The sequence below is a fragment of the Larimichthys crocea genome, chromosome III (genome assembly GCF_000972845.2).
Source record: "Larimichthys crocea isolate SSNF chromosome III, L_crocea_2.0, whole genome shotgun sequence".
NCBI lineage: Eukaryota > Metazoa > Chordata > Actinopteri > Sciaenidae > Larimichthys > Larimichthys crocea.
The window spans coordinates 24,501,419-24,523,356 of record NC_040013.1 but is presented as its reverse complement, the minus strand read 5'-3'; the positions used below and the strand labels follow the sequence as shown (position 1 = coordinate 24,523,356).

General features: G+C 44.1%; 1 protein-coding gene across 15 annotated transcripts in view; it reads left to right on the top strand.

Moving 5' to 3' along the window:
- LOC104930015 (E3 ubiquitin-protein ligase pellino homolog 1) overlaps positions 1 to 21,938 on the top strand; it is a 41,440-nt gene that overhangs the window by 7,038 nt on the left and 12,464 nt on the right. For 7 of the 15 annotated variants that reach the window (XM_027278329.1, XM_027278328.1, XM_027278335.1 and 4 more), the window contains 5 exons: positions 14,064 to 14,431; positions 19,547 to 19,676; positions 21,151 to 21,222; positions 21,427 to 21,501; positions 21,697 to 21,795. In XM_027278329.1, coding sequence (XP_027134130.1) covers positions 14,349 to 14,431; positions 19,547 to 19,676; positions 21,151 to 21,222; positions 21,427 to 21,501; positions 21,697 to 21,795 — 459 coding nt within the window. In that variant the 5' untranslated portion in view covers positions 14,064 to 14,348. The remainder of the gene's footprint in view (positions 1 to 14,063; positions 14,432 to 19,546; positions 19,677 to 21,150; positions 21,223 to 21,426; positions 21,502 to 21,696; positions 21,796 to 21,938) is intronic. The other 8 variants (XM_027278333.1, XM_027278332.1, XM_027278336.1 and 5 more) reach the window with 3 other exon arrangements.

Here is a 21,938-nt window from a genome sequence, read left to right as displayed (position 1 = left end):
GCACGTCCACCAACGGGGCTGTTTGTCGCCCCGTGTGCATACGTACGCCGGTCCGTGTTCTTCCCCCTTGAATCATTGATGAGGCTGTAATCCGAACGCCGGCCCTTCTATTTCTTCCCCCCTACCTTCTGTCTGTCATCAGTTAGCCTCCTCCCAGTGCCGCTTACAGGAAAAACCAGTATGCTGCTCTGACAAAGCACAGGCAGCAAGACCGGCCCCTTGGAAACTGAAAAAAAATAAAAAATATGGACAAAACATCACAGAAACAAACAGTCACAGTAACTTTGAGCCGTTTCCAGTTATATATACACGTGAGCGTACAAAATTCCAATGAAAGAAACAGTTACTCACCTTGTTTGGCAGCTCCCCGTTCAATAATATCCACATGTTTATTCACGTGTTTTTTGTGGCACAGTCCTGTTAGTTTGACTCTTTTTAAAACCAGATTTAACCAATAAAACAACCCAAAAAAACTGTAGGCCTCCAGTTGGCCATGCCTTAAAGGTCTGGTGTGTAAGATCTAGGAGGATCTATTGGCCTGAAATGATTATAATATTGATTAGTATGTTTTCATGTGTATATAATCACCAAAAAATAAGAATCATTATGTTTTTGTTGTCTTAAAATGAGCCCTTTATACCTACATGCTTCTACGGAGCCACCCTTTTTGTACAGTAGCCCTGAGCAGACAATCCAAACACTGAAGTTTTTTCCTACATGCTTTAAAGAAGAGGATGAGGCGCGGGGAGTATTCATTTGGTTGCAATCTGCAACTTCACTGCTAGGTGTCACTAAATCTTACACGCACCGGACCTTTAACATGCTTGTACGTTGAAGAAAATGAATTTTGTTTAGTTGAGTTTTAATAATTTTTCATAATTTTCTGACACGTAACAGACCAAACGAGATATATATATATATTTAACACAATCTAATGATAAATAGGTAATGAACAGTAGGCCTAGTCTTAGCTTTAAGTAGTCTTTGCTGTAAATTATATAACATGTAACATGAAATCTCATGAGGCCCTTCTTTGAGATGCATTTCTTCCACTCCTCACACAAAATGAGTTTTTACTGGCTTATTCTAATTCTTTTTAATTTAAGGCAGCCTTAATTAGATTTCGGGATGTCTGATTCACATGCATATTTCGAAGGTTATTCACAGGAAAAAAAAACAAATAAAACAGGAACCGCCAGTTTTTTAAATACTCTTCCTAAAATGATTTTATTAGACAGCATGGGGAACATCGGAAAGAAGGAAACTTTGGGATGACATGACACATTTCTTGTGAGTCAGATTTACCTTTTTTTTTTTTTTTCGCAGGGGAAATGCAGGGGAAATGAGGACCTCACATGTATTTTAGTCCACCGAGCCTCCAAAACAGGCGGACCCTGGACGCGAGTCCAGCCATGCAACTCAAACTGAGGACAGTGTTTTTTCTCGTGGGAGTGATCCTGCATCCTGGATTCTTTGGAGATGCCAGTCTCTTTCGAGGCCTCCAGAGCAACCCAGTAGTTTGTTTTGATGAGTTAATTTCATTCTCAGCAGGAGTTTGGCGCCGAAGGGTCCGACTCCAGTCTGCTGTTTTAGTGAGTGAATGGCGGAGGTGTGAATGGAGCTGTCGTGCACTGGGAAAGAGCCCGTCCTGTGTGCACACTTCTGAAGTTAAAAGTGTGTATTTTTCTTAAAGTGGATTGCTGCTTCGGGTGACGTCTGATGTTCACGCTTGAAATTGTTCAGAGAGGTGTGATATGTGTTGGCCTTTCCTGCAGCTTAGGGAATGTTTACAGGACATTTTTCAGCGTTCATCCTAATGTGTTGCCTTTGTTAAGTATGAGGTCCCCGATTGCGTTTGATGCCATCTTTACGCCGTGTTCACGTCTGCTTTCAACGACGCAGCTCGGGTTTACATTCCTCACCTTGTTTCTAATGTTCAAGTCCTTTTCCTGACCCGCTCCACATATTTCATGCCTTGCTGTTTATAGCCGATGAGTGTGAGTATTGTTGTGGCAACGCTTCCTCAGGTCAAGTGGGTTGGCTTCGAGCCCAAGTGGATTATTCTAATCTGCCTTGTTACCGACTACTACTTTTTTCCGTCGTAGTCACAGCTACGAGAGCACAGCTCGGCGTCGCTTCATATCACCCACTGCAGTGTCTGTGCAGACTCACTGTGTTGGTAACATCATATGGGGAAGTGGTCTGCTCTGTGTACCAGTTTATAAGCTCTCCAGTGTGGGCTAATGGTTACTCCAGAGAGCCCAGACACCACAGAGTGTGGATGTCTTGTAATACGTTTCCGTAGAAAAGGGTTATAAGGAAAAAAGACAGATGGGGCTGAAGCTAATGAATTTTTTATTTGCCATGTTAGAAAGCATGTGTGCGCCACCCCGAGTTAGCAGGTTGTTCATCACGCAGTTTGTTTATTCACATTTACAGTTATGGCGTTTGGCAAACTCTTTCATCTCGAGTGAACTGCAGAGCCGCTCAGCTCTCATGATCCAGACGAACAAAACAGAGTCTGACTCAGTGAAGACACGGTGGCAATCAAATCATCCTCGGCCATAAAGTTCAGCGGGGGGTAAATGTGATGACTTACTAACATGTTTTTCTGTTTTAGAGCTGATTAGTTGATTGACAGAAAATGAATCAACAACTATTTTGATAATCGATGAATCCAACATGCATCTAAGGAGATTTTCCATCAGATTTTTGGAGGTAATATCTTCACTGTATTCCGTTTACTGTCATTTAAATGAAGAAAAGCAACAAATCCTCACATGAAAGAAGCAGGAACCAGAGAGATTTTGCTCTTATTGCTTAAAAGATGACTGAAACAATCAGACGATTGTCAAAATAGTTGCTGGATAATTTTCTGACTGTCGATTAATCGACTGATTATTCACAATTTCCTGCTTCCAGCTTCTTAAACGTGAATACTTTCTGGTTTTATTACTTGTCTGTGACAGAAAATTGAATATTTGGGGGATTTTTTTGTCCGACAAAGTGTGTGTGTGCTCTCTGGCTTGAGTGTTTTGAGGAGGTTAAATGTGAACTACCACCTTTTGTCTCCAGCGTCCTCTAACATGTCCATCTGCTGTGTGTGTGTGTGTGTGTGTGTGTGTGTGTCCATTATTTCTCTTTCTTCTTCTGAAGCAGCAGTGTGTCATGTGATTCTGGCATATAGTGCTTTCCCATCCATCTTGGTGTAAATATTGGACCACACACACACACACACACAGACACACTGGTGAAAACCTCCAGGGACGAGTGAACACGAGAAGTGCAGGCCTGTCTGTGAGTGGGCAGGGAATTGGGACTTCATATGTGCATCGACACGCTGACTCTGTAAATCATTTTGGAGCAGGGAAGCGTCGGGCACGTCTGCGGCTAGACAGAAATGTTCCTGTGCTCTTGGTGTAGCGTGTGTTGAGCTTCGGGGGTAATCAATAAAATATCAGAACGAAGGTATCTTTAAATCACGCGTACATGATTGCATAGGCTGCGGAAATCACACTCTGGTTTGTCTTATCTGTCTGTGTACACCCGGCTGAGCTTTCAAGAGTTATAATTCACACTACATTAATTTTCTGTAATGTTGCATCAGCATTGATTTTTCCTGTCAGAAGGTCTACTGTGGGTTTTCATCGTCCCTCTGGCTGGAAACGGTCTATGCGTGCCAGCACGCACTGTGGGTTTATTTTTTGTGTGAATGAGTGTGATCATGTCCCACTGGAGTCTGGAAGAACCCGTCCGCAGCCACAGATAGATGGAGCGCTACAGTCGCCCAATCAAACGCGTGAAAATCTTTTACGTTCTGGAAGTGGAAAACATGTCGGAGCCCCCTTGTTTCTGAAATCCAATTCACACCACTGAAAAAGAGTGTGAGCAGACTCGAAAATTAACGCCAGCAATTTGGAGAAAAGTGTGTGTGAGTGTTGTCATGTAGCTAATTTGGCAGGAAACCAGCAGTTCTCTGAAAAAATGTAGTTCCCAATCATCACGAGGATGATCATCATTAATCACCCTCTCTTTTTAATGGTGTGGTTTCCTGCTCCACGTCCTATCATCGATTCAGGTTCTTTGTGAGCAGAGGCATGGAGATGACTGTCTTCAATCAACCATAAAACTGATCTCATCATTCTGATGACTGTCTACGCGATAAAACTCTGTGGCAGCGACAGATAACGTATAGCAATCTGTGCCAGTGATATGAAGTGCTACTCACTTCCTGTCTCTTAAGTGGTCCGCTGTCTCCCTCCCCCGGCCTTTTAACCCCGTTTGGAAGCTGTTGCATCGCGTGGATTGATGAAAGCAGATTGAACGGTATGAAGCCATGAATGATTCAGCACCGACAGAGAGAGAGGAGATATTTGTGTTGCTGCTGAGACAGAAACACGTCTCAGGAAGATATTTAGTGTGTGAAAACTGGGTCCAATGGGTCATAATCCGTACTCACGTTCACTTGATCCATTGAAGTCAATCGACTAGTGCTAGTTTCCTAAAGGGGAACAGGAGTAGTGACACAGATACAAGAAATGACACTGAAGTGCACTTTTCTTAACCATCTCTGACTATATCGTCACATCAGCAAGCAGCTGAGTGTACAGGGTTTCTTCAGAAAGCCCAAAAATTGTGACGTGATTGACGAGGTGAAGTGAAAAAAGAGGGATTGATGAAGTAGAAGATGAAGGACAAGCAAGTAATACTGATGCCAGTGGTAGCTTCTGTTTTATGGGACGAAGGAGATAAAAGTCATGAATCTGCTTCATGTGGTTCCCGTGTTAAGAGTAACGTAGTGATGCCGCAGTCTCGATCGCCAAATGTAATAATCAAAATATTAGTCAATGCAGCAAGTCTGAGCTAAGCTCACATGCTTACACACTTAAATATCTGCAAAAATACCAGAGATGACTTCCTGTCCTCTCTCATCTTTGTTCCCGATGCCGTCGCCATCTGTTCATGTTCATCGATCGGGACGAACTTCGACCAAAGATAAGAGGCGGAGTGGAGGATGGAAGAGAAAAGAGAATCTGGCGTCAGGTTTTTTTGCCGGCGTCCTCCCCTCCTCGTTCCACCCCACCCCGCAGATCAGTTTCCGAGTCACCGGGCGTCTAATCTTCACAGTGTGCAAACCAATACCTCTCCACTGACCCGACCGTGCAACTCTACACACTGGGGAAGAGACCAGACTGGAGCATCTGAAAACGAGCTCCCACCCACACAAATGCATTTCACTTGCATTACAAATTAAATCCCCACTCGTGCACGCACACAGAGCATCCCACGCTCGAACGGAAATCTCCAAAATACTTAAATTTACTATCATTTGCAGGGTTAACACATGCTTTGACTTGTTATAGAGGCTAAACTGTTTTTTAGACAAGCACCACTTACGAGGATGAGGTTTATGGTCGGACACAGTCCTCCCTTTTCCGACAACTGTAAAACCTCCTGCATGATGTGCTGCATAATGCTCCGGGTTTAGTCACCATTTGGAAAAACAATAAAAGACATTCCAAGAAACTGTAGGAAGCCTTTCATCTCGCAGCTCTTTCCCTTCCTTCGAGTCCATAAACAGAAGAGTGATGTGGCGATACATAAGGCTGTTTTTTATTCTGTCGTTTTTTTTCTCCTTTGCATCCTGCCAACTGCACAAACTAACCTCACATTTTGTCTGTCCCACCAGGCAACCACCTGCTGACGGGCAAACAAACATTTTCTGAACCCTTTCACATGATCGAATTTACCCCCAAAAAATATGAGTTCTCACTTAAACAAACATCACGTCAGCCGTACTCAAGAGTTGAAGAGGTAGCGATTAGTCTCATCCACTTATTGGAAGTTGGCGCATTTAGCTGGGTTACTCCTTTCCAAATGAAAAAAAAAGACAGAATCTGGCAGAGGGATATCATTTCATCATTCTGAGCTGAGGATTGTGTGGTCTTTGTCTGCGAGCTGGCTGACTGGCGGAGGAACTTGCTGCCTAGTTGACTCTCCCCACCAAGCAGCTGGTGTTCATCACAGGAGGTGGAGGTTTCTGATTTGAGGCACTGGCGTTGGCTTTGTCCACCTCTCGCATGGAGGTTCTCGCTTGTTGTCATCCAGCTGAACGTTATAGCCCGGCGCGATGATTGGATAAACTTTGGGCTAATTGTAGACGTTTAACTCGACTCTTTAAGTTAAGTTCGTGAGGTTTCTTTGTAGTAGTTCAGGAGCCTTTTTAATGACGTTAGAATAAGCAGCTCAGAGAGGGTTGTACCCTCGCCCCTCACTGATTAAAGGTCTCAAAAGGTGGAGTTGTTCCCCTAATCGACTCTTGCTGGCGCCACATCTAAGAAGTTTTTCATTTGCTCATTAAAAGAACTTATATTTATTCATGTTAAGTCACATACCGTCATAAGTTGGTATGTTATCAAAGGAAGGGGCCGTGTTTCATAGATGTTTTTCATCTGTTAAAAAGCTTTCATTGCGTTGACAAAAATGACATTTAAGTTTGTAGTCATTCCTCCCATGGGAGCTTTTTACTGCCGTTCCACTGGGGTTTTACTGTGGCAGCGATTGTCTCTTTCCCTTGGCGGCTCGTACTGGAGGCCACGAGTTTATGCACGTGGATGTACCTTTACTCTTCCACTCAGCTGGAAGACTTCAACTGCTTTCCAAACAGGACGCGGGTTAAGTGGGTCGGAGTTCCTCTTGTGGTGGGAATTCGACAAAGAAAGCTTTTGAGGTAGGTCAACCGAGCGTGCTCACCACTCGTACTCGTCTCGTTTGCTCTGAACTTCACGTCTACCCAACCGCTTTCTTGTCTTTAGTCGGTTCTGTGAGGACACATTGAGGATTGTACACATCTGCAGACATGAAAAGACAAGACATTCTGCTCTGGCAACAGACCCTGAGAGTATGTACTGTAAGAGTGAGATTAATTCAAGATTAAAGTGACGAGTGAGATGAGAATAAAGCAATAATTGAAGAGGGGACACACCCGTGTTTTCTTTAATTATTATGTAATACCGTATGTAAGGTTCTCCACCTCAAATATTTAATTCAGCTTCAGAGTTAAAGGATTAACGTTGGCTAGCAACTATATGCATCATTCTAACCCCAACAACTCAGCCGGATTCTCGCGTTAATGTATAGCTGGCTCTTCAGACGTAACTTGAACGCATCAGCTCTGGACAGATTTGCGCAGAGGTGTTCACGACACCGTTCGTAATCTCTGGTCTGATTCTCTTCAGCCATCTTCTCAGTGTGGACCAAGCCAACAACAATCCTTCCTCCTCACACGTGATCGTCATGTTTCGGTTCAGAGAGGCTGTTCACAGACGGATCCATTGTCAATGTGTTTGTGAGTTTGAGAGAGTGGGAGCCGGGGCAAGGAGGGGCTGAGCCAATCAGTGTGCTGCAAGCAGATTTGACTGAACTTCTATATCAATGTAATGGAAACACTGCTGTCTTTTACTGAACCGTGGACTCTTCCTGTACATTTTGCTTTTATTATCTTTTACTGAACCGTGGACTCTTCCTGTACATTTTGCTTTTATTATACATATTTATATATTTTCGTTATGAATCAGTGAAGGTCTGGCTAATTGATTCACCTTTACGCGGGTGTATTTTCACTTCAGTCTTGCTCAAACACACTTTTATTAGAGCAGATGTTGTGCTTTCAGTGCAGACGTGCACCCGAGCCTTCCCGAGGTGAATAACGTCTTTCATCACACGTCACCACCGGGAGTTAGCCGTTAGCGCTTCCTGTCTTTGACCCATGGATGTAAGGACAAAGAAGTCAGGGAGAAGGAATGCACTGAAAAGCATTGAGGTAATGAACAATAATGATTGTAAGGAGGTGTGAAAGTCTAAGACAGGATAATGTGCGGCGCCTGTTGTCGGCTCGGTGAAGGGTTTTGGGACTATCTATGGTTTACAGACGTTTCTATGCGATGGACGTCGTAAACTGTAACGTCTGCGTGTTCAGATTTGACAGCGTGACTCTGAATCTGGACACAAATTGCAGTGATGAGGCACTAACTGTTTAAGTAGTTAATTGCCTCCTTAAACTGCGTCACAGAGCGTGTTGGCGAGCCAGCCAAACTACAGTAACTAACTTCCCAGCATGCACCTCGCACCTTCCTCCCCATGCATTATCTTTGTCTCTGTGTCTCACACACACACACTTACAGTCTGAAAACCTGTTTTGGATCATCTCACAGGTGGCATCCTGCTGTGCCAGTTGAATGTCGGTAATCCGTTTTAAGTCCCGCTCTGCCCAGTCATAATTGACAGCAGACATTACTCAGTGTCCTTTTGAAAGTACTCTGTCTCTTCGATTGCAGACTTTGGCACTTTGTGTAACTTTATCTGTCTGGGGACTGTTAATGTTAAAAAAAAACTGAGCACCTCTCTGTAAAGTGAGCTGTGGGCACGGCACAGGGAAAATGACTACGGTGGTGCAACATAAATGTATTTGTTTTGTGTACACAGAACACCGAGATGTTAATGTCTTGTCTCATCTAGCATCTTGTCACAAGCGATGCAAAGATGAAAAGACTAAAGAGGAGGGGGAGGAGGAGGAGGAGGGAGAGAGACTTTCTGCTCTTTTGAAGAAAACGTGTGTTTCTGCTTCTCGGCGTGGAACAGCTGGAGAGCTCAAAGCCTCTCGCCTCGCCTCGCCTCGCGATCCACTCCGACATGAAAGGTGTGAAAAGCTTCAGAGCGCCCGAGGATGTGGTGAGAGACAGTAATACCGGGATGATTTTAGGTATCTGATGACCTTCTTGATTAAAGGGCTTTTACAAAGATCACAGAAGCCACAAGTGAGATGATGAGCTCTCTCTCTCTCTTTTTTTTTTTTTTTTCCTCCTTCGCAGACACACTAAACTGTGTTCCGCTTTCAGCCTACGTCGTATTGATACCAGTTTTAGCTCGGTGGGCAGAATATCGGTAGCTCTCTTTGGGTGAAACAGAAAGAGTAAATACATAATCAGCAGGTTTCAAAACTCATTTCAGAAACCCGGCTGCCCAATTTGCTGACACGTGAGGATGCCACTCGGGGTGAGAACTGTGAGGAAATTCCAGAGGTAGGAACATTAAATGGAATCAAATCAAAGTGTGACTATTTTAATTTTAAATGATTATCAGCGTTTTATTGAAACACAAGCTCAGGTTATTTTATTTTTTTCCACATAGCAGCAGGTGTGCTTCATATTAAATAGATCCACGTGTTCAGAAAGCCATGTCATCCTCTCTGAGTGTATGCCAGGCATCTGTTATTATTTATTGATCTGATGACCCACTTCACCGGGAGGATATCATTACCACTTCCAGTAATGAAGATGTTACTGTGCAGGAGGTCCTGCTTTTCTTTTTCTATCTAATCAAGCCTTTGTTGGCCGTCCCCTGCCCCCGGGGCCTGTTTTTGATTCTGCTTTGTTTTTAATCGCCCGTTGTCCTATTTTACAGTGTTCCCAGTAAAGCTGGGGATTTTTTGACAATACAGTTCATATCAGAAGCTCATTGCCTACATGGTTTGTTGGTTTCAAGGTTAATTAATAAGGCTGAAACAATCAGCAACTATATATTGGTGAATTATTACTTTGTCATTTTTTAGGCAAAACTGCCGAATATTGCCACCCTGCTTTTCTTAGACATACGTGGCAGTAAACTGGTCACACCATCTCATGCCAGGGGAGCATCTTCTCCACCATTTCCTGACATAAATTGATTTAGAAAGTCATTTCTCAATGAATCAACAGTAGTTATTGCTGTAACACATACTTCTTTTTGTGCTATACTTTTGTACACTGCCCTGCAGGTACAAAAACATGTGTTATATATAGTATTAGCTGTATTGTTATGTAGGTTTCAGGAATGTCACATGAGCTGATGACTTAAGGCCTTTAGTGCTGGTAGTTTACCTTGTTCCTCTTTGTCCACGACCGTGTTAAAGCATCTTCTGACCCATTTTTCGGGTTCTTGTCCCGCCATCCGAGAAAACACCGCCTCTGGTTAATTTGTTTGTTCCCACAGAGCTGCGCCTTTGTGATCCTGAAAGTGTGTCACACTTTGATTTACAATACCGTTTGGCCTTTTCAAACATTACCCACCAATGTAAAAGCATCGCGCAGGACTCGGATCCTGCAGAGAGCTCTGTACACATCGGGCGTGCCGTGTTCGATTGATGCGGGCTCTGTTTCCCTGTGCATGCTTATGCGTTGCCCTTTGGCACTGTACACATGCTAAAGAGGTTTGACATGTTGCACTGCGGCTCAGCTGGCGAGGCATTCAAAAAGAGAAGTGCAACCGCCACCCTGCTTTCCTGTTCTTAACATGAACACTGACAGCATGTGTGTGTGTTTGAATCTCCCCGTGTGCACGTACATTTGTTTGTCATGTGTTGGCAGCCAGGCGGGGAATGGCAGGTGTCGTCCGTGCCTCCTTGCAGTTAAGTTTTATGAGGGCTTTTGTAAGTGTGAAGTTGCTGTTCCTGCTGTCAGCAGCACGCTGTTACAATCCCTGACCCCGGCCAGCAAAGTCAGCCTCGCCGAGCTCTAGATCTATTGTTGTAGGACTGTGTGTCTCGGTAGCTAAGCAGCAGTTGGCTCGCGGCCACACCGAGCTCTGTGTCATGCCGAGTTGCAGAGGCTGAGCGCTTAGTCAGACACACACACACACACACACACACACAGTTAAAAAGAAATGATATACACGCCCATACATATAGCACATGTGTACACGGCATGCCAATCTCGAGCGAATTCCTAAAACCTTTTTAATGATCAGTGCTGTTTTTTCTCAATAAAGGCCTCTTTTATTTAAACAGTCGGCCCGAGTTCTTCCACAGCTCGTAACAAGCGAGTTAAGGAGAGAAAACAAAGGTTGAATTCAAGAAACTAAAGCGGCCACTCAAAATATTTCCCCACCTGTCATCATTCTTCATATAAAACGTCGATCAGCGGAGCTTTAAACATAAAAACAGCTATCAGTAGGTTAGTGGAAATGCCTCTCTGGTCTCTGATGTTCAGTTCTGAAGTTGAGCATTTCCGAACATTATTTCCAGCGAGACTGGGCCGGGTGAGTCGACGTCCTTGAGCTATACCGAGAAAAGCAAGAAGGAGAGGATGACCATATGTGTTCGAAGAATGACGGACACACGTGCGCTCTGGAGAGGCAGCTGCTGTTTTTTTTTTTGATAAGCGTAAAATCGAGACAGGAAGATAATTCAGCACACGTGTTCAATAACTGGACACGCTGCATCTTAGAGACTCATTTCTCTTTTTGGTCCTCACTGTCTGGATCCATAGGTGAAAATCAATTCTTGGCAAGTCTGCTTAACAGCTCCCCTGACTGCTCACTGTGTGCACATGTGAACGTGTGTGTGTGTCCACAGATGATTTTACATGCACGCCGTTAAGAGCTTAACGTTTTTAGTATGCGCTGACGATGCTGTGTGTGGGATTAACCCCTTCTGTCAGCGGAGCAGGTGGGAGCTCAGGCTCACATCCGGTTTTGCAGTTCGATCACACCCTTCTCCACCTCCCTTTTCTTCCCTCCCTCTTTCTCCTGCATCCATCCAGAATAAAAAAAAAACCTCCCCTCCACCCCGACCTCACCTCACCGTCGCCGTCTTTTCCACCTCTGTCTCACCTCCGTCCTCACACTGCGTGATGAAGCTTTTTATAGTTACATAGCTTTAATTGAAGTCGAATACAGATTTATTGTTAACACAAAGCTAACACTTTCGGGGCGAGATATCGGGATGTGATGCGATAACTCGAGGTGTTATTGTTTCAAGTGTGAGGCAGGTAGGGCGCCTCGAAACAGATCAGATGAACCTGAATAAGCCGTGCCAATCGTTTTTTTTTATCTCTCAGATATAAATCAGACTTTGTAGCAACACAAAACCCAATCTGGAAACTCCAACAATCAACCACAGTGCATCAAAACTGGCCAACCTACAAGAAATGTAAACACCCTGTTCCTTCCTGTTTCTGTGTGGGAACTTGTGTGTGAGTGATTGTGTGTACACCTACAGTCGCTTGCTAAGAGGTGCCCTCCTTTACGAGACGCCACTTGAGCATGTAGGCTGTAGGTGTGATTGACAGACCGGTCAGACAGATCGGCACCGGACACGTTGTACTGAGAATCGCAGCGTGCATACTGTTAGATCACAGAAAACTGTTGGAACGACATCTATTAACACACGAATGACACGAAAACAACATGTAACTCAGACTAAACTATTTCATGATCTTGTTGTTGTTGCAGATTTTTTTTTATAAGCAGCGGACGGAGCCAGGCTGTGTCTCCATGCTAAGCTACATCTGTCATGGGTGATAAAATGATTTCAGTTTGTTAGGGGGGAGTTTTTCCAACTTGTTGCTAGACACTCAGGAGACATCTGGTAAACTTTCGAAATGCTCCCCGAGCACAAACATCTCGGTACGCGTTAGGTCATGTTCACATCGGGACATTTGGCATCAGCGAAAGCAGCTGATTTTCTGACGATATCGATGATGGACTACATCAGCTCATACAGGGTTTAAGCTTCATGCAAACATTACCGTGGTCCATACTGAATAACGCTTCCGTCTGACATTATGTCTGAAATATTTACTTGGAAGGCCTCGCCGTGAACTTCTCCCACACAGTCTGAGGGGACTGCATCAGCCTTCCTGCTCAGTGAGAGTGTCCAGGAACAAAGACCCCCACACAACCCACTTACCATCCAAACACTTAACTACCTATGCTTTATTCATGTGTGGTTTTGCCTTCCCCTAGCAGAAAGGCACTCTGGGACTTGTAGGAGAAAAATGTTCCGCTTCATGTGAGGAAGTGAGGTGATGATGTTATCGTTTCTGTTCTGCTCTCGCTTTGAAAGATTACTTCATATTTACGTCGTGTTTTTTAGGTCGAGTGGGTGGGAGAGACGGGGTGCCTTCACGTCGAGGGGCGCACAAGGACTTTCTTCGCTTGTTGTAACAGGATGTCCGTCCTTTTTCTCAGACTTTCTTTCTTTCTTTCTTTCTTTCTTTCTTTCTTTCTTTCTTTCTTTCTTTTCTTTCTCCGCTTCTCGCTGTGATTTCCTGTGTATTTAGAAAGAAGTGTGTGTGTGTGTGTGTGTGTGTGTGTGCGTTTGAGTCATTCTCTGAAGTCAGCGTTTACGCACCTCACTCAGCAAGAAGTCACATGTACTGCCGACCTTAGTCATGTCCCTGGTGTTCTGATGAAGGCCTTTTTTTTCTGAAACTTTGCAATAAAATGCGAGATTGAAGTCTGCAGGCATGTATTTTGCATTTATACCTACTGAGCAATTTAACGTGCTGCTAAATATTGCGGGTGAAATGACTCTACGTCAGGCTTGAAAGGATAGTTTTCCTTCGTTTCTCTTGTGGTGCAGTGTGAAAGAGATTCATGACGTCCTTGAGGTCCTGCCGGTCAATATTTGGTAAAATATGCGATCAGGAGATCGGGATCAATGCTTTTGAGTTACAGATTGCGAAATCCGATCGATGATGCATGTTGTATTTGTTTTTTTAGTTGCACCATGGCCTCTCCAACATAGTTACCGCACAGATGCAAAGTGGCGACATACAAAAAAAAGCATGACACTCACATATCTACAAGTTTTGAGACCTTTCAGACCCCAAAACTCAGCATAACAACTTAAAATACCGTGAGGGGGGATTATTACAGTTGTCATTTCATCTTGCATGTTGCATTGTGTTAAAAAAGTTGAGCTATGTTCAGCTTCTTTGTGGGACAACTCTGCATTTTTTAACTTTTAAGACATACATACACATAATGGGTCTAAACCTGTGCTGTTTAAACACAGACGTATGTCAAATCACATCCAGTATTCAACAGAAGATTTTCAGGAGGCAGAAAATCTAGTGTGATTTCTGTTGCCACGGCAACAGGGCAGGTGATACAACAGGTACACATTTGAATACCTGTCTACAAACTGAATTTGAATTTTGAATAATGCTGCTTCCAGGCTTCCAACTTCTAAAAACAAACAAACAAGCATTAATATTCGCGTTATTCCTTTTTCCCCTCTGTAGGCATCACAAGTGACGCTGCGAAGGACGGACGCATGAAGCATGAGAGGGTGGAGCTGAGGCTCAGCTGACCCTTCCCCTTCCTTCTCCTCCTTTCCCCCCTCGTGCTCCATTCGATTGGCACCTCCCCCCCCTCCCTTTTCCCTTCCCCTCCTTCCCCTTCCTGTCTACCTCGCCGCCCTGCTGGATCTCACCCATCTCGCCTCCCCCCCTCCTCCTCCTCCTCCTCCACCTCCACCACCACCACCACCACCTCCTCCTCCACCAGGCCTCAATCAGCCGTGCCCAATGTACTCCCCGGAGCAGGAAAACATCTCCACCACCGCCTCCACCAAAGTGCCAGTGAAGTATGGAGAGCTCATTGTGCTGGGGTAAGTAAACAACAACATACCTCTGTAGATGTAATAATAATGTCACTAAAATGATGAAGTAATGCTGCTGTAGATGCTGAAATCAAATGCTTGTTTTGGTGTTACAGATTTCTGCTTTTTAATTGAATTGTATGTTTTATACGTTATTTGAATTTCAGTTGTCATAAGAAACAATCCTAAAACACTGATATTAAAGTGGTTATGATCAATATTTTTATTTAAATATCACGTTACAGTGTGAAGACTCGTTTGTGTTAATGAACCTGCAGAAAAGTCACTTCAGTCTGCAGCTTCCCTCAGATTCACACTACGCCGTGAACATATATGAGCATTTTGTGATTTTCTTTATTTTGTGTAGCTCGAGCGTGAGCTGTGTGTGTGTGTGTGTGTGTGTGTTGGCCCGTGATTGACTACATTAGTCACTGTTGGATCTATGAGTCATGGCTGATAATTGTTGGACGTGTTTGGTCACAGTTGTTGGCTGTACTCGCTCGGTCCAATCAGTGTTCCCAACACTCCCAAGTTGTTTGATGATTGAATCCTTTCACTGCATATGGACCTGAAAATGTGTCCGGCCCATGTGTGTGTGTGTGTTTTTTTTTTTCCTGCTTTGAGTTCTTGTGGTGTATTTACTGAAGACACACATGTCGTCAGACCTCATTGTGTTTTGAGACATTTAATAGAAGCATAATTGATGTTTGTTATAATTAAACTCCACGGGACTCCTTTAAATTACCCAGATAAAGTCTAAACACAGTGCGGCGCGCATTTCTGCGCATATATTTGATGTGACTTTGTGTTGTTCTTTTGTTTACACTATATGCAAATGATGATACATTATGATTGAAGAGATAATCATAACATGAAGACAAGGAGAAAAAAGAGCCATTGTTGTGGTGAAAGGCCCGAGCATCCCGAGTGAATACACAGTAAGGATTTAGAGGCTCTTTGATTGGTCGGTTGACTCCAGAAAACAACATAAACATTTGTGTGATATTTTTGTCCGGTTGCACCGGGGTCACGCACTGAGAGCACACACACAGATGGGAACGTTCAGCCACACTTTGAATTTAGTATTTTTGGAACATGTGATGCACCTCCTCCATTACATGATATGTTACAAGATGAGATGAACCTTGGCCAGGAGCAGCACCGGATGCTCATCATAAACACTTTGGCCGTCTTTCCCGTCAGGGATTTGTTCCGACATACTCAGCTGTAGGAAAAAAAAAAAAAAAACCTCCACCCCACCCCGCATCTTCAGCATAGAAGACATATAACTACACACACACACACACACTTTCTCCAATAACAACTGACTGAGTGAAGGACTTCCTTTATCTGTCTATCTCCTGTTTATTCCCCAAAGGGCTATTCCACTCCACTCCCCGTCCCAGCCCACTCCGCAGAGGAATGCAGATGTCGGAAAGACTCCTTGCACGCACACTTTCTTGTGCACGTACAACACATATATATATATATATATATATACCCACACACACACACACACACACACACACACACATTTTTCATGTCTCACTCAGACACACAGTTGGTTTCACAGCTGACTCACTCAGTTTGTTGTTCTGGGTTGTGCTGGAGCGAGTATTGTCAGGGAGATGACCGACCGTGGAAATTTTCCCTAGTGGAAAAATGCAGCCAGCAGTAAACGCGATTCCGTGGCTTTACAAGGGAGAATCCGGGTTTTTCCGCTTTGCTCGTCTTTTTCCGTGCCTAGTTTTTTTTTGTTTCGACTCGAGGTCAGGTCACTCGAGGCCGCTCTGTTTTAAAAAAGGTCAATCGGGGCAGCTTCTGCCGGGGGTTGACATGAACAGACGCAGACTGTGCTGCAAGTAAGGCTTCTCCAGGAGTGATTTGCCTTACAGTACGCTTTATATGACCTGACCTACTGAGTGTGGATGCTCTTTTGGCCCGGTCACAGCTTTAATGTGGCTACTAACACACAGAGCAGAATGGTAAAGGGTACTATTTGTGGTAATTAACCATTACTTTAATATTAGGCTGCACAGGACCCTGCTGTGAATGAGGATGCCCCTGAAGTCAGCGTTACTCATGGCTAAATGGTGAAAAGCTGCCGACTCTCCTACAGTTGGAGATAAATTTGATTCCGCCGTCTCCGTCTTTGTCGGTGCATTGCTACACTCGCCGCGCCCGTGCACGGTACAAACAAGAAGGGCATCGCTCGTAAAAAACATTGCTCAATTTGCGGTTCTGGCGGTCAAAACTTCCCCGGGGTACGTTTAAGTTGTGGCGTGGCTACAAATCAGGAAAGGTCTCTCGAAACTAAAGTATTAAAAACAGCAGCAGAACGACCACAGATGAATTCCGCTTGCTCACATCTCCGAATGTAGCTCGAAGCATTGTCGACAAGTTTAATAGACATTGACTCACGGGCTTTGGGAGTAAAAATGTGTGCAGTAATCACGTTTATTTGATTGGTAATAGTTTATAAGTTGTAGTAAATAACTAGTAAGCCCCCCCCAGCAGTCCGACACAAGTGCTCGGATTAAAAATCGAGACTCCTGCGACGACCGAGAACAGACTCGCACATGCAAATACTAAATGGAGACCCCCCCCCTCCATCAACACACACACACAGGACAGTGTTGTGTCTGACCTCCTCGGTAACCCCTGTCCAACATTACCATGTTTGAAGCTCAGTGATGCTAATGGCCTAATCCGGAGGAATGCTGCAGCGTCTCTGGGGACGATCTGTTTACAGGCGTGTGTGTGTGTGTGATTCTGTATTGACATAGTAACTGTGTGTCCACATGCATGTTTATACAAATGCTTTTTTCACGTGTGTGTGTGTTGAATCTTCACATATCTATATGTGGAATAATGTTAATTCTAAGTTCAGAGATCTCGACTTTCCGTCCACTCTGTGCGTGTTTACTTTAACATCTATATTATCATTTAATTTCAAGCTTTTAACTAATAAAACTTCTCTTGGCAGCTTCTGGCCTGGAGTCTAATAACCTTATAATGTTAACACATATAAACAGAGACACAGAGAGTGACTCAGCCCGGGCGGTAATTACCCCCACAACCTGTCTTTATGTTTTTATAGGTTTACTGTATAAATGGTAGCTTGTTGCTGCACACACACTGAGCTGTTTGGAGGGGCCGCGCTCGCACACCCGTACACAAGCTCGTCGCTTATTGTGGGAAGAGTACAGTATGTAACTTTTTCCTAACTCGGATTCTTCCTGCCTCACTGTAACAACCTGTATATGCACACACACACACACACACACATAAACACACACCAACTCGTTGCTGACCTTTAGCTTTTCTTCCATTGTTCTGAGCATATTTGGAGACATGTATGTACGCTCACACATTACCGCTTACCCATGGGAACCTGGGTTTGAACTGCCGGCAGACTGCCCTACCCTCTCTCTCCGGATACGGGGCTAAACTTCACCATGGTTACACTCTTGCCATGGTTACTCTTCCCAAACGTTGCTGTGGCTCTGTTCCCTCACCATGGTTACTCATAAACCCTCCCAGCGTCGTTTGATCCCAGAGCAAGATCCGCTCGCTCGGAGAAACATTTTTTTCTGCTGCAGGCTGGGCGTCCTTACAGACCTGTCTGTGCTGTCTTTACTGGACTCCGTACAATGGGTGGTTTCATTTCAAGAGTCTGATTGGCCAAAGGCACGTTCCAACTGTGCGGAGGTCCTGCACACACACCATGGCTGGTTCTGCTGGTGCCGCTGAAGTCACAGCGCTGAAGAGAACTTTTCAGACATTACACACGTGTCTGCGGCGCTGGTTTCAAACCAGTTAACCCACGCTCGCTGCTTTTTTTTTGGTGCCGTTGCTGTGTTGTCTGGAGTTCATCCCTGGATTCTTCTCCTTTTGAAAAGTTTGAATACATCATGTTTGTTAACATTTAGATAAACAACACCTTAAACTTTGATAATTACTATATTCTTTCAGCAATAATCGCAAACATTAGCCGATTCATAGTCAAGCTGTGGGAAGCGATTGAATCTCCGATCACGTCCGTGTTCTTTGGAGTTATCGCGCTGGCATCCATCGCAGTGGAGTATAGCTGCAGTGTATCAAAGAGGCCAGAGGAGTTCATAACTCATGCGGCTTCTGGATGTCATAACAACGTTAAAGTAGTGAGCGGTGTTTATGCATGTGCTAATGTTTATAAAGCCGTGGTTCTGTTTGCAGGAATATCACCTCACTCTGGTAATGGCTTATCTGAAACATGTGTGCACACATACACACACATCTATACCCGGAAACATGCAGTGTTTAAACCGCCGGCTGCTGCAACCACTTTATTTCTCCGTCTCCATCAGTTTTCAATCACATTCCTACACCGATCCACTAATCTCGCTTCTGTTAATCGCTTAATATTGTTGTTTATATTAATGTTGTCACGTCGTGTTTATGTATGCTGCTTTTTCGAGGAGAGATGAACCCTTTTCTTTCACGTCGGCCCCATTTCTCAGCACCATAATGAATCAGTCCCCCCAAAACACACAAACACACTGTTGATATACTGAACGGTAAATGGAGATAATGGATGTTTTCTTACTTTGAGGCAATAAAGACAAACACACACTTACTGAGACACGCACACACACACACACGCACTCGCAGAGACACAGCGGTACAGTCACAGTGCTGTCAGAGAGTCACAGAGACTCCATTCTGTTGCCGGGAACGCCTCTGTTTATTCTCCCTTCCTCATCCATGTATCAGGATAAATGAGTCCCTGTGTGTTTATTTTCTCAAGCCTTTCTGGGGATATGTTTGGAGGGCTTTGTTGTTTATGGGACACGATGTGCTTTTGTAAAAAAGCATGTATTAAAAGTATAGGCTGCTTTTTCTGTGTGTGTGTGTGTGTGTGTGTGTGTGTGTGTGTGTGTGTGTGAACATGGTCTTAGAGGCATGGAGGGAGTGCACCGAAATGCCTCGAGCGTTTTCCACAATTGTTTTTCCAGTGTTTTATACAGCTGCTCAGACAATAATGCCCTATTGTTTTCTGTATGTGTGTGTGTGTGTGTGTGTGTGTGTGTTTATGTTTGTGTGTGCATGTGTATGTGTGTGTGTGTGTGTGTGTGTGTGCAGGTACAATGGCTCTCTGCCCAACGGAGACCGAGGCCGACGTAAAAGCCGCTTTGCACTTTGCAAAAGGCCGAAGGCGAACGGGGTGAAGCCCAGCACAGTTCACGTCGCCTGCTCTCCACAGGCAGCCAAGGTGAAACATACACACACACACAATACAGTATCATTAAGTCCTCCCAGAGATTATTTAGTTGCAGTCATTGCATCCCTAGACATCATCGGTATCGATTCTTTCCGTCTTCTTGTGCCGATGTATTGAGTTTAATGCCTGTAGAGTTCATAAAATGTATTACAGACATATATAATGATAAAGACATTACACATGCGTCGGATCTTTGTGGGTGTGTGATTTTGTTTGTCTGACAACATCAAATAAAACACACCCTGTTCACTGGATTTGACCTGCGCTGCTCCACCAAAGGCTTCTGTGAAATTCTGTTTGCTTTTCGTTCTGTGATATTAAAGTATCACACACACACACACACACACACACACACGCACGCACACGCCCCATCAACACGACAGGAAAAGGACAGAGTTCAGCAAAGCTTCCCTGAGTTAGCAGAAAAAGGAAAACGGGCAGGTACAAGGCCGTGTCCTGGTTTGGAAGGAACAATGTTTTTTTTTTTCGCAGCGTTTAACTGTTTGTAAAAGAAACAAATGTGAACGGTCAGGTGGAAGGTAACTGGGTGTTTTCTAGCAACGACCTGCAAAACACATGTCTGTGTTTGTCTAAGACAATTGTCCAAAATGTGTTGAACAGGAGATTGTAAGGTGTGTGTGTGTGTGTGTGTGTGTGAGAGGAAGCTTTTCTGGTTTTCCATCTGCACTTCATGGATTCTCTGGACACGTCTGTATTCTCAGGCACAGGGGACATGTCTGCTGACGGCAGTAGCATCATATTTAAAGAAAAAAACAGGAGAAACTGTACGCACTAGGACCATGTGGAAACTGCACCCACTCACACTCTCATTCAGCCTGATTCAAACAGCCGTGTTTAGATGGTAACCATAGATTTGCCAACTCTCAAACAAGCACACTTGGCTTGGCAAAGTAGCACTTGATTTCACCGGGAGTTGCTTTGAAATATTCCTCTCTCTTTTCTTGAAGCGCATCCACATCTAAAGACTGCGTTTGTTGTTTTACAGAGTGCCAAATAGTTTGGAAAAATTGGCAAGTTTGACCTTGCCAGTTTTAGGGAAGGAAGATAAAGAGCGGCAAATGTTGGGAGGGACGCTGTGTAGGGAGTTTCCACTAGATGAAAAGTCCAAACACAAGTAACTCTAGTCAGTGATCGGTCAGATTTGTATTTTTATATTTAATTGACTGATTTTCAGTTGCTGTTTGATTCGATTTTAAACAACAAAGCGCCTTGGTTATTTCACAAACCTCGAGTTACCATCTAGATACGACCGATTGAAACCAACATCGACTACTTTTCCAACTAGTGGCTGTAATACAGCCTGATTATGCTTTTATATTTTAGTACATACTAACCCATGCAACTTGAAAATTAGTCTACTTTAAACCACAGCATCAGTATATTAAAAAACAGAGTCCATCTCGCTGCTCGTTCGTAGGGTAACTGGACTCCGTTTTTATATCAGAGCTCAGATGAGGTGGAGTTGCCTTCGGAAGACAGGGAGAGCCAGGCAGTGATAAACAGAAGAGCATGGCAGGTATGTTGTATGTATAGATTTAACATGGTGACCAGCTTAATCACCTTATTCACAGATTTTGTAGTGGGAAATGGCAATTTGATGAACTATTTAAGAAAATATCCAGATTTTTCTAGCAGCAAGTGCCTGTCAGCAATGTGTAGTATAGAGTCCCTCTCGCTGCTTACTTAATAGAATAACTCGACTCTGCTTTCAAACCATCAGATGAGATCAAATAGGTTGCCGTGCTTTATGGAAAACATGCAGAGCCGGGCAGAGGCCAACAGCAGAGCAGGGCAGGTATGTTGAGCCGATGTGCTCGAAGGACACGAACAGCAGCTTTCTGCTAGGAAGCCCTGAAGACAAAGTAACAAACAAGACAGAGTTACTGTCTAGACACGACCGATTGAAACCAACATCGACTACTTTTCCAACAAGTGGTTGTAATACAGCCTGATTATGCTCGTTCACTTTAACGTCAGGGCTCAACGTTAGGATAACTCAACTCTGCTTTCATATCAGAGCCCAGATGAGGTGGAGTTGCCTTTAGAAGACAGGGAGAGCCAGGCAGTGATAAACAGAAGAGCATGGCAGGTATGTTGTATGTATAGATTTAACATGATGACCAGCTTAATCACCTTATTCACAGATTTTGTATATGTTTGTATTGTTACCATAGTCCTTAAAAGTATGTAGATAAGTAGGAAATGGCAATTTGATAAACTGGATATTTAAGA